Below are 13,210 nucleotides of genomic sequence, written 5' to 3'. Positions count from 1 at the left end.
CCTAGCACCGACCAGTGAAGAGGCGGGGCCAGGAGCTATGACTCGAACCCCGCAGTCACAATTAGGTGAGCACACACACACACACACACACACACACACACACACACACACACACACACACACACACACACACACACACACACACACACACACACACACACACACACTCACAAACACACACACAGTGGTGTTGGGGATCGATTGAATAGTGACTGTGTCCTTGAGTCACCTCAGTGACAGGTAGGCAGAACGGCAGGCAGGCTGACAGGCAGGCAGACTGGCAGACTGGCAGGCAGGCTGGCAGGCTGGCAGGCAGGCTGGCAGACTGGCAGGCAGGCTGGCAGACTGGCAGGCAGGCTGGCAGACTGGCAGTCAGGCTGGCAGGCAGACTGGCAGGCAGGCTGGCAGGCAGACTGGAAGACTGGTAGGCAGGGTGGCAGTCAGGCAGGCAGACTGGCAAGCAGACTGGCAGGAAGGCTGGCAAACTGGCAGGCAGGCTGGCAGTCAGGCATGCAGACTGGCAGGCAAACTGGCAGACTGGCAGGCAGGCTGGCAGGCAGACTGGCAGGCAGACTGGCAGGCAGATTGGCAAGCAGACTGGCAGGAAGGCTGGCAAACTGGCAGGCAGGCTGGCAGTCAGGCAGGCGGACTGGCAGGCAGACTGGCAGACTGGTAGGCTGGCAGGCAAACTAGCAGACTGGCAGGCAGGCTGGCAGGCAGACTGGCAGGCAGACTGGCAGGCAGACTGGCAGGCAGACTGGCAGGCAGACTGGCAGGCAGGCTGGCAGGCAGACTGGCTGGCAGACTGGCAGGCAGACTGACAGGCAGACTGGCAGGCAGACTGACAGGCAGACTGGCAGACAGACTGGCAGGCAGACTGGCAGGCAGACTGGCAGGCTGACTGGCAAGCAGACTGGCAGGCAGACTGGCAAGTAGACTGGCAGGCAGATTGGCAGGCAGACTGGCAGGCAGACTGGCAAGCAGACTGGCAGGAAGGCTGGCAAACTGGCAGGCAGGCTGGCAGTCAGGCAAGCAGACTGGCAGGCAGACTAGCAGACTGGCAGGCTGGCAGGCAAACTGGTAGACTGGCAGGCAGGCTGGCAGGCAGACTGGCAGGCAGACTGGCAAGCAGACTGGCAGGAAGGCTGGCAAACTGTCAGGCAGGCTGGCAGTCAGGCAGGCAGACTGGCAGGCAGACTGGCAGACTGGCAGGCTGGCAGGCAAACTGGCAGACTGGCAGGCAGGCTGGCAGGCAGACTGGCAGTCAGACTGGCAGGCAGACTGGCAGGCAGACTGGCAGGCAGACTGGCAGGCAGACTGGAAGGCAGACTGGCAGGCAGACTGGCAGGCAGACTGGCAGTCAGACTGGCAGGCAGACTGGCAGGCAGACTGGCAGGCAGACTGGCAGGCAGACTGGCAGGCAGACTGGCAAGCAGACTGGCAGGCAGACTGGCAGGCAGACTGGCAGGCAGACTGACAAGCAGACTGGCAGGCAGACTGGCAGGCAGACTGGCAGGCAGACTGGCAGACTGGCAGGCAGACTGGCAGACTGGCAGGCAGACTGGCAGGCAGACTGGCAGGCAGACTGGCAGACTGGCAGGCAGACTGGCAGACTGGCAGGCAGACTGGCAGACTGGCAGACAGACTGGCAGTCAGACTGGCAGGCAGACTGACAGTCAGACTGGCAGTCAGACTGGCAGGCAGACTGGCAGGCAGACTGGCAGGCAGACTGGCAGGCAGACTGGCAGGCAGACTGGCAGGCAGACTGGCAGACTGGCAGGCAGACTGGCAGTCAGACTGGCAGGCAGACTGACAGTCAGACTGGCAGGCAGACTGGCAGGCAGACTGGCAGGCAGACTGGCAGGCAGACTGGCAGGCAGACTATCAGTCAGACTGGCAGGCAGACTGGCAGGCAGACTGGCAGGCAGACTGGCAGGCAGATTGGCAGGCAGACTGGCAGGCAGACTGGCAGACTGGCAGGCAGACTGGCAGTCAGATTGGCAGGCAGACTGGCAGGCAGACTGGCAGGCAGTCTGGCAGGCAGACTGGCAGACTGGCAGGCAGACTGACAGTCAGACTGGCAGGCAGACTGGCAGGCAGACTGGCAGGCAGACTGGCTGGCAGACTGGCAGGCAGACTGGCAGGCAGACTGGCAGACTGGCAGGCAGACTGACAGGCAGACTGGCAGGCAGACTGGCAGACTGGCAGACTGGCAGACAGGCAGACTGGCAGGCAGACTGGCAGACTGGCAGGCAGACTGGCAGACTGGCAGGCAGACTGGCAGACAGGCAGACTGGCAGGCAGACTGGCAGACTGGCAGGCAGACTGGCAGACTGGCAGGCAGACTGGCAGACTGGCATGCAGACTGGCAGACAGGCAGACTGGCAGGCAGACTGGCAGACTGGCAGGCAGACTGGCAGACAGGCAGACTGGCAGGCAGACTGGCAGACTGGCAGGCAGACTGGCAGACAGGCAGACTGGCAGGCAGACTGGCAGACTGGCAGGCAGACTGGCAGACTGGCAGGCAGACTGGCAGACAGGCAGACTGGCAGGCAGACTGGCAGACTGGCAGGCAGACTGGCAGACAGGCAGACTGGCAGGCAGACTGGCAGACTGGCAGGCAGACTGGCAGACTGGCAGGCAGACTGGCAGACTGGCAGGCAGACTGGCAGACAGGCAGACTGGCAGGCAGACTGGCAGACTGGCAGGCAGACTGGCAGACTGGCAGGCAGACTGGCAGACAGGCAGACTGGCAGGCAGACTGGCAGACTGGCAGGCAGAAGAGGAGGCGGAGGTGCGCGTCTCTTGACACAATAAGACGCATTTTCTTCAAGTTTATTCCCATTTAAATATTTAAGTAGATGTCTAAACATAGCTACTGGATCAGTCACAAAATAAAGTTGAGTAGGTACACATTAGGTTCCTCATGGCTCCTGCGTCTCCCAATATCAATCCTGGGGAGGGTGGTGAGCTGCGCAAGTTACCTTACAACTGCTCTGCCAGTGTTCACCTAGCAGTCAGTAGGTACCTGGGTGTTAGTTACTTTACAGCTGCTGCTACTGCTGCTGTTGTGAAGGTTCACCTAGAGGTCTGTAGGTACCTGGGTGTTAGTTAACTGCAGGCTACTGCATTTTGTTGGATTGAACTGAAGCAACCACTTACCTAACCAACCCTGTGTATGTGTTTGATCAGCTGTTAGGTGTAGCAAATGTGTACACACATGCACATACACAGAAGGGAACAAGAGTAGGAAAGCTAGATGAGTTTAACAAAATGGAGGGGATGATGGTTGTAGAGAGTAAGAAATGGGAGCACCATGCTGCAGCTGCAGAGGCTAAGATACAAAGCTTAGAGGAGGAACTGAATTTACTGAAATTGGATGTAGAGCTGAAGGGGCATAGCATCACGAACAAGAGCATCAGCAACCACCAAGGGGACTGAAGGAAGGAAAGGAGATAAGCCATATGCAGAGGCCCTATCAGACCACCAGGGAAGGCACGGGAAATATCAAAGAGTGAAAGTGGCATGCCATTGGATACAGAGACAGCAGACAGAGAGGGGACTTAAGGAAGGGAAGACAGGCCCCCCTGTAGAGGCACTGTCAGGCCAACAGGAGATCTAGGAATTATTAAGGAAAGCAGCAGTGGAGATGCTTAAATCAGACCATAAGATATAGAGGAGAATGTAAAGGAAGGATGAAAGGGAGAGGTCAGTCCTTGTTTATAGACTTCAGGAGGCCAAAGGGATGACATACAAAAAAAGATGATGGGGGGAAAAGAGATTAAAAATATCATAAGACATGACTCAAATGACAAATTTTCAGAGAATAGAGGGATACATAAAGGAAAAAATCGTACAGAAAAATTTATTTTCAAGTCATAAACGGTGCAAAAACAGGATCATGCACAAACCATGACTAAGGTGATCAATAAATTATAGCAGGTGTACATCAGCTGTGACAGAACATGAGAGGAATGATAGAAACTGATGGAGAGCATACCAAGACCAGTCATCAAGACTGACTACCACTCAAAGAACACCTTCAACCCTACTAGCCCCACAACAATCAAAATAACCAAAACAACCCACACTCTACACCTTCACTCCTCCCCATCACAAACTCCACCTTCAGAGCAGCCTCCCATAGTATCCTGCCAGATTACCACCACCCCAGTCCACACAAACCCCCAGAATACAGTGTTGGAAAAGAATCTGAAGGTTTGGTACACCAACACAGACAGGATAACAAATAAGTATGAGGAGTGTATGAAAGAATCACGGCGGCATCCACAGACATAATAACTCTCACAGAAATAAAACTCACAAGGGTGATAACAGATATGATCTTTCCATGCAGATATAAGATCCTGAGGAAAGATAGAGGAAATGGGATGGAGGGGGGGGGAGGGAGGTGTTGCACTGCTCATCAAAAGCCAGTGGAGTTTTGAGGAGACAAAAGGAACAGACAGAATGGAAGCTAAGGATTACATAGGAGGAACACTTCAAACTAGGGGTCCCAAGATAGTGATTACAGTTATGAACAACCCATTACAGAATAGCAGGAGGTCAAGACAAGAACATGATTAGAGCAAAAGAGCAATAGTTGATACAGTAGCTGAGGTAGCCAGAGGGCCCACATGGGCAGGGCAAAGTTACTAGTTGTGGGGGATTTCAACCACAAAGAGACTGGGAAAACCTGGATCCACTTGGGGGAGCAGAAACGTGGAGGGCAAAGATGATGGAGGTGGTACTGGAAAACCTTATGCATCAACATGTTAGGGACACTACCAGAGAGAGAAGAGAAGATGAGCTAGCAAGACTGGACCTCATATTCAAATTGAGTAGTTCAGACACTGAGGACATTACACATGAAATGCCCCTTGGAGTTAGTGATCACATGGAAAGAGGAAAGTGGAACAGCAGAAGGATGGGAGAAGCCAAACTACAAAAGAAGGAACTACACAGGCATGAGACAAAAAAAAAGTGGCAGATGCAGTTCAATGTAGATAAATGCAAGGTTCTGAAGCTCGGGAGTGTCCATAACCCTAGCACTTATAAGTTAACTAATGTAGAACTTAGCCATACAGATTGCGAAAAGGACTTGGGGGTTATGGTGAGCAGCAACCTTAAACAAGACAGCAATGCCTAAGCGTACGTAATAAGGCAAATAGATTACTGGGATTTATATCAAGAAGTGTAAGCAACAGAAGTCCAGAGGTCATACTGCAGCTTTATACATCATTAGTAAGGCCTCACCTAGATTATGCAGCTCAGTTCTGGTCTCCATATTACAGAATGGACATAAATTCGTTAAAAAACATTCCATCCCCTCTCACTTATGTATTTATCCAACCTAAATTTGAAGTTACCCAAGGTTTTAGCTTCAGTAACCCTACTAGGCAGACTGTTCCACTCATCGGCTACCCTATTTCCAAACCAGTACTTTCCTATATCCTTCCCAAATCTAAGCTTACCTAATTTGAATCCATTACTGCAGGTTCTATCTTGGAGAGACATCCTCAAGACCTTATTAATATCCCCTTTATTAATACCTATCTTCCACTTACACACTTCGATCATGTCTCCTTCATTCTTCGTCTTACAACTGAATGTAATTTAAAGGTCTTCAATCTTTCCTCATAAAGAAGATTTCTTATGCTATGAATTAGTTTTGTCATTCTTCGTTGAATGTTTTCTAACTAATTTATATCTATTTTGTATTACGGAGACCGGAAATTAGCTGCATAATCTAGGTGAGGCCTTACTAATGATGTATAAAGCTGCAGTATGACCTCTGGACTTCTGTTGCTTACACTTCTTGATATAAATCCCAGTAATCTGTTTGCTCTATTACGTACACTTAGGCATTTTGTGTCTTAGTTTCAGATTACTGCTTACCATAACTCCGAGGTCCTTTTTGCATTCTGTTTGGTCAAGTTCTACATTATTTAGTTTATAAACGCTAGGGTTATGTACATTCCCAAGCTTCATGGCTTTGCATATTTCAACAATGAACTGCATTTGCCACTTTCCTGACCACGACATGAGTTTGTCTAAATCCTCCTGAAGTTCAGTGAAATCTTCCTCTGCATCAATTATCCTGCTTATCTTCGTGTCATCAACGAATTTGCTCACTAGTTATTCCCTCTTCAAGGTCTTTAATGTATATTGTAAACAACGATGGGCCTGAAACTGATCCCTGTGGAACGCCACTTGTTACAGATCCCACTCAGATTTTCTCCAATTTATGCACGCTCTCTGCTTCCTGTTGGTGAGCCATGACTCGATCCATGACAACACTTTTCCCCCAGTGGCATGAGCTGCCACTTTCTTTAATAGTCTCTGGTGCAGTAGTCTACTAAAAGCTTAACTAAAATCCAAATAATTATCAAATTCTTTATTGTGATCAACAGCCTTAAAAGATTAGTTAGGCAGGAACGGCCCCTCATGAATCTATGCTGAGTATGATTAACCAGACTGTGCCTATCAAGATGGTTTCTTATAATATCAGCTATAATTGTCTCTAGTAATTTGTATACAAATGAGGTCAAGCTTATTGGGCTGTAATTTGACGGTAATGACTTATCTCCTGCTTTAAAGTCAGGAATTACATTAGCCATCTTCCACATATCAGACACTACACCTCTTGATGCGATATATTAAAAAATATTAGTTAATGGTTCACAAAGAACCATTTTGCTCTCATTAAAAACCACTGATAAAAGTTTATCAGAACCCAGGGTTTTATTTTGCTTCACTCGGTCAACTTGCTTAATACCACATCCCAAGTGACTGTGTTATATTACATAATTAATCTTCTTCGGACCCACTATAAAAAATAAAATACTGGGATATTGTTGTCTTCCTGTGTAACAACTGAGAGAAAATAATGATTAACAATCGAGCACATTTCATTCTCTTTGTCAGTAAGATTCCCAGATTTATTTTTAAGAGGAACTACCTCTTCTCTAGCTTTTGTTCTATAAACCTGGAAAAAAAAAATTCGGTTTTTTCGAATTCCAAGCAACTTTGATTTCATAGTCCTGTTTTGTTTTTCTTTGCCTTTTTTAAGTTCCCTCTTAATGTGTTTACATTATGTACTTAATACTCCAATATATTCCTTTTTTCTGCCCTGAAACATGCTTAAGCCATTTCAAATTATTTCTATTAATTTTTTTCTTTATACGGAATAAATGTACTTTGGGCAGTGTGTATAGTGGTTAGAAAACTGTCAGACTGATAGCTCTCCTCGTTACCCCAGTCCACAGATGACAGCTGTTCTCTAAGCCCATTGTAATCTGCTAAGACAAAATTTGGGACTGTCACTAAATTATCTCTATTATCATAATTCTAGTCGATGCTAAAGTTAATTGATTTGTGGTCACTTGTGCCAAGTTCCTCTGTAATCACTAAATTAATAACAAGGGTTTCCTTGTTAGCAAGAACGAAATCTAGCAGGTTATTTTCCCTCGCTGGTTCCGTCACAAACTGCTCCGAAAAAATCATGAACTACGTCCAGGAAGTTGTTTGGCCTAAGATTCCCAGTCAATGAATTTTAATCAGTTTTACTAAAGTGTTATTGTGCTTTTTGACCTTAACAATTTCTACCCAAGTTTGGGGGACGTAAAGGACTCCTAAAATTAATTTTTGATGCCCCTCTGAAAATTCTACCCAGACTCTGCATGTGTCCTTCAGACTTAATATCAGTTTTTATGAAGCAATTTAAATGTTCTCGGACATGCAGTGCCTCCCCGTGTCCCTTCCCGTTACTTGTATCAGTGTAGACTAACACCCTGAATGTGACATCCAGCAGACGTGTCATGTTTCTTCATGTTAAGCTAGGTCTCAGTTATGGCCAGTATGTCAGTGTAACCAGCACTAGCAACTAATCTCAACTCGTCCATCTTGTTTCTAGCACTACCACTATTTGTATATTTTTAGAAACCCTCTTTTCTCTTTTACCTTTCCTGTTCATTCCTACTCCTCCACCATTTCTATTACTGTACTTATCACCTAGTATCACTCGTTTTCCAATATTTACCAATAACTCTGCCTCATTCTGCACATAACTGGTGTCCCTGAAATTCACAATATCGCTGCACTGATAATTCATTCTGCTCAATTCTGTTGTATCATATTTCACTGCTTTCCATAAAAAGCCATGCCATTATTTCTAGTTTAAAGCCCTGTTACAAAAAACGCGATATCTACTAATGATAGAGATCTCCAGTGAATACTAGAAAGGACTGCCCTTCTAGCATCCAGCCTGTTACTGGGTTTTCGTAACAAGTAGTCAGTATCCTTGTCCAATTATCCATTAGAATTTAGTAAGATTCAATAGTGCTTCAGGATTACAACTGGTAGGCTACTAACTAAAGAAATTAAAATTTAATAAGTTTATTAATAACAATAAAGTTGTCTAGGCGTATAATATCAAAATAAATTAATCAATTAAATATAATATAGGATACAAGTTGGTACACTTCTCTGGTGTACAGTAGTATTGTTCTGAAGGCACATATCACATCTTTATGGCTTTTAAGTACCGTCTGGTACATTGTTAACATTTAATAGCATATTACAAATATATACAAGTAAGTTTGTGTGTGTGTGTGTAAGTGTTCTAAGTAGTTCGTTATGTCTCAAGACTCGACTAGACTTAACCAGTGACTGACTAAAAGTCCTCACAAACTAACTTCTTGACCAACCTGGCAACCAGAACAGCTTGCTTGAACAATAAGGCAACTGTTAAGCCGAACAGCAATATAACAAGCAACAGCGACACAGAATCAGGAACAAGGAGATAATATAATGACACTAAGTAGGGACCATCAGCAGTTCCTCCACAAAAGTCACAAAACTCCCATACTACTGAATCTAAGTTCAGCATAAGAAAATCCCCAACTGTGACAGTACACAGATACCAGTACAAGTTAGGTCAGAAGTTACAGCTCAGGACCTGAGTTGCTCAGAGTGTCTATGTGACACACAACCTCAGTACAACGTCGAAAATTACTAAGTCTAGACCATGTTCTGTGAACAGAGTCCCACAGAACCAACAACAAGAAAGCAACAGAGACGATCTTCCAACAAGGGCCAGCAATAGAGAGCTGGAGAGGGACCTCTTGTTAGAAGAACGCCAAACAGACCAGAACTAGTGCAGGTGAGGTGTGATCACCCCACCCTGATCACGTGACTCTCCGTGGACTTCTGCTGCCCAGCAACACAGAAGCCGGCAGCGAAACAAGCGGAGTGATATACAATGTTGTCAGCTACTTAACACTCGAACTATGAGCACTGAATAATATATAAATGTTACATCCTACCTAATAATATAACTAAGTCAAATAATAATATAAAGCAATATATTTACGATTTAGCTAATATCGCAAATATAAGCAATATAAAATTATATGAACAGGTAATATACATTATATACGTGACCCATTCAGGGGTCGCAACAAGCCCTAATAGCTTCCTCCACTGCACTAGCCAGTGCCTCCATCCCAGACTAAGATAAGTGAACTCCCATCCCTGGCATACATGTCATTTCTCTCACAGAAGAGGTCCCAGTTGTCTATAAATGGTACTGCAATGTCTTTACAGTGTTTATCTAGCCAGAAATTAACACCAGTTTCCCTGGACAACCCTTCATTTCCATCTCCTCCCCTCGGCAAAATATTACATATTACAGAGTGCCCTTTCTTCTTACTAATTATGTCATTTGTTGATCTATACCTACTAATCATGTTCTCCTACATCTGCCAACATGTTGCCTCCATCACTGAGACAAATAATGGGATTGCTCCCATTGCCTCTCATGATTTCATCCAGACATCTAAGAATATCCTCCATCCCAGCCCCAGGAAAACATACCCTCTGCCTCCTCTTCTTATCTCTAAGGCAAAAAGCCCTGTCCATAAACTTATCCTGACTGTCCCCAACTAAAACAATGTTCTTACCTTCACTGGCGGTCATCGTCGTGATGTTCTCAATGATCTTCGCTGGGATGTATAGGGTCGTCAATTTATACTCGTCTGTCAACACAGAAAGAACTGCTGATCACCACAGCAGTGAACTGGACCTTCTTCAGCTTCAGCGACGTCCATTTGATTCCATCTAGCATCCGGTCATTATTCGAATTATTGACACGGCTGTTCTCGGTGACGTTGTTCCATGGATGATCCTTGCACGTGAATTTCAGAAGATGAATCTCTCCTTTAGCTTCCACTAACTCTTCCTTAAGAGGCTCGTCAGTTCCCTGTCTTCTAATTATAATATTTCTCCCCTATAATCTACCTTTTCCATAATTACTTAACAAATCGTTGTAGAAGTCTGACCAAAGTTCAGAAATCTGCAGAAAAACTGTCCTCAAAGACTTGTTAAGTTATACCATGAATTAAGTCAAGATCCTGGACTTCACCTTACGAAACAGACAAAGCAGATTAGACAAGGTAAATTACAGAGAAAAAAATACACATGATATTAGGAGACAGGGAAACTCAGGCGCCTCTTAAGTTGAATCTACAGCTGCTCAGTCGAGGGACATAATCTTCACAGTCTCAGATAACTAATAACACTAGTCACGTCGTGACAGGAACCAGACCACCTCACCACCCACAGGGGTATTAATATCTATCTTTCCTGGGGTAATAGTATCTATCCCACAGGGATAATAATATCTATCTGCCACAGGGATAATAATCACTATCACCCACAGGGTAATAATAACTCTCTCTCTTTCCCACAGGGGTAATGGTAATCCCATGTACGACCGTCGGGTGGTCAGAGGATCCAACTATGCAAAGAGATTAAGCAACGACGTGAGTATTATACAAGTTTTAATACACAGGTATACACCAGGAATATCCCAGGTACACACTAGGTATACAACAGGTATACACCAGGTACACACTAGGTATACACCAGGTACACACTAGGTATACACCAGGAATGTACCAAGTATACATCAGGTATACACCTGAAGGAGGATCATACACCTTGTATGACCTCAGTTTGGATCACTAACCAGTGTGGATCATTGACCAGTGGTAGCTCATTAACCAGAGTGGATCATTAACCAGTGTGGATCATTAATCAGTGGTGGATCATTAACCAGTGCGGCTTATTAACCAGTGTGGATCATTAAAAATTAACTAGTGTGGATCGTTAACCAGTGTGGATCACTAACCAGTGTGGATCATTAACAGTGTGGATCATTAACCAGTGTGGATCATTAATCAGTGTGGACCATTCACCAGTGTGGTTCATTAACCAGTGTGGCTCATTAACCGGTGTGGATCATTAACCAGTGTGGCTCATTAACCAGTGTGGCTCATTAACCAGTGTGGCTCATTAACCAGTGTGGATCATTAACCAGTGTGGATCATTAACCAGCGTGGCTCATTAACCAGTGTGGCTCATTAACCAGTGTGGATCATTAACCAGTGTGGCTCATCAACCAGTGTGGATCATTAACTAGAGTGGGTTATTAACCATTTTTGGATCATTAACCAGTGTGGATAATTAATCAGTGGTGGATCATCAACCAGTTTAGATCATTAATCAGTGGTGGATCATTAACAAGAGTGGATCATTAACCAGAGTGGATCATTAACCAGAGAGGATCAGAAACCCGTGTGGATCGGTAACCAGTGTGGATCATTAACCAGTGTGGATCTTTAACCAGTGCGATCATTAACCAGTGGTGGATCATTAACCAGTGTGAATCATTAACAAGTGGTGGATCATTAACCAGAGTGGATCATCAAGCAGTGCGGCTCATTAACAAGTGGTGGATCATTAACCTGTGTGGATCATTAACCAATGTGGATCATTAACCAGTGTGGATCATTAATCAGTATGAATCATTAACCAGTGTGGATCATTAACCTGTGTGGATCAATAACCTGTGGTAAATCATTAACCAGTGTGGATCATTAACAAGTGTGATCATTAACCAGAGTGGATCATTAACCTGTGTGGATCAATAACCTGTGGTAGATCATTAACCAGTGTGGATCATTAACCAGTGTGGCTCATTAACCAGTGTGGATCATTAACCAGTGTGGGTCATTAACCAGTGTGGCTCATTAACCAGTGTGGTTCATTAACCTGTGTGGATCATTAACCAGTGTGGATCATTAACCAGTGTGATCATTAACCTGTTTGGAACATTAACCAGTGTGGATCATTAACCAGTGTGCACATTAACCAGTGTGGCTCATAAACCAGTGTGGACCATTAACCAGTGTGGATCATTAACCAGTGTGGATCATTAACCAGTGTGATCAGTAGCCATTGTGGATCATTAATCAGTGTGGATCATTAACAGTGTGGATCATTAACCAGTGTGGATCATTAACCAGTGTGGATCATTAACCAGTGTGGATCATTAACCAGTGTGGATCATTAACCAGTGTGGCTCATTAACCAGTGTGGATCATTAACCAGTGTGGCTCATTAACCAGTGTCTATCTTTAACCAGTGTTAATCATTAACCAGTGTTAATCATTAACCAGTGTCTATCTTTAACCAGTGTTAATCATTAACCAGTGGTGGATCATTAACAAGTGGTGGATCATTAACCAGTGGTGGATCATTAACCAGTGTCGATCATTAAATATTGTCAATCATTAACCAGTGGTGGATCATTAACAAGTGGTGGATCATTAACGAATGGTGGATCATTAACCAGTGGTGGATCATTAACGAATGGTGGATCATTAACCAGTGGTGCATCATTAACCACTGTGATCATTAACCAGTGGTGGATCATTAACCAGTGTCGATCATTAACCAGTGTCGATCATTAACCAGTGTCGATCATTAACCAGTGGTGGATCATTAACCAGTGTGGATCATTAACCAGTGTGGATCATTAACCAGTGTGGCACATTAACCATTGTGGCTCATTAACCAGTGTGGATCATTAACCAGTGTGGCTCATTAACCAGTGTTGATCATTAACTAGTGTGGGTCATTAACCATTTTGGCTCATTAACCAATGTGGATAATTAATCAGTGGTGGATCATTAACCAGAGTTGATCATTAACCAAAGTGGATCAGAAATCCGTGTGGATCGTTAACCAGTGTGGATCATTAACCAGTGTGGATCTTTAACCAGTGCGATCATTATCCAGTGCGGTTCATTAACAAGTGGTGGATCATTAACCTGTGTGGATCATTAACCAATGTGGATCATTAACC

At 45.2% G+C, this 13,210-nt stretch overlaps 1 protein-coding gene across 1 annotated transcript in view; it reads left to right on the top strand.

Annotated features, from left to right (window-relative positions):
* The window catches only part of LOC128699562 (uncharacterized), a gene marked incomplete at its 3' end in the record, with an annotated part of 109,202 nt that overhangs the window by 28,929 nt on the left and 67,063 nt on the right, over positions 1 to 13,210 (top strand). Inside the window, 1 exon segment of the mRNA XM_070099443.1 lies at positions 10,751 to 10,823. Coding sequence (XP_069955544.1) covers positions 10,751 to 10,823 — 73 coding nt within the window.

The sequence above is a fragment of the Cherax quadricarinatus genome, chromosome 67 (assembly GCF_038502225.1).
Source record: "Cherax quadricarinatus isolate ZL_2023a chromosome 67, ASM3850222v1, whole genome shotgun sequence".
Lineage (NCBI taxonomy): Eukaryota > Metazoa > Arthropoda > Malacostraca > Decapoda > Parastacidae > Cherax > Cherax quadricarinatus.
The sequence above is the reverse complement of the archived record's forward strand: the minus strand, read 5'-3'. Positions and strand labels throughout refer to the sequence as shown.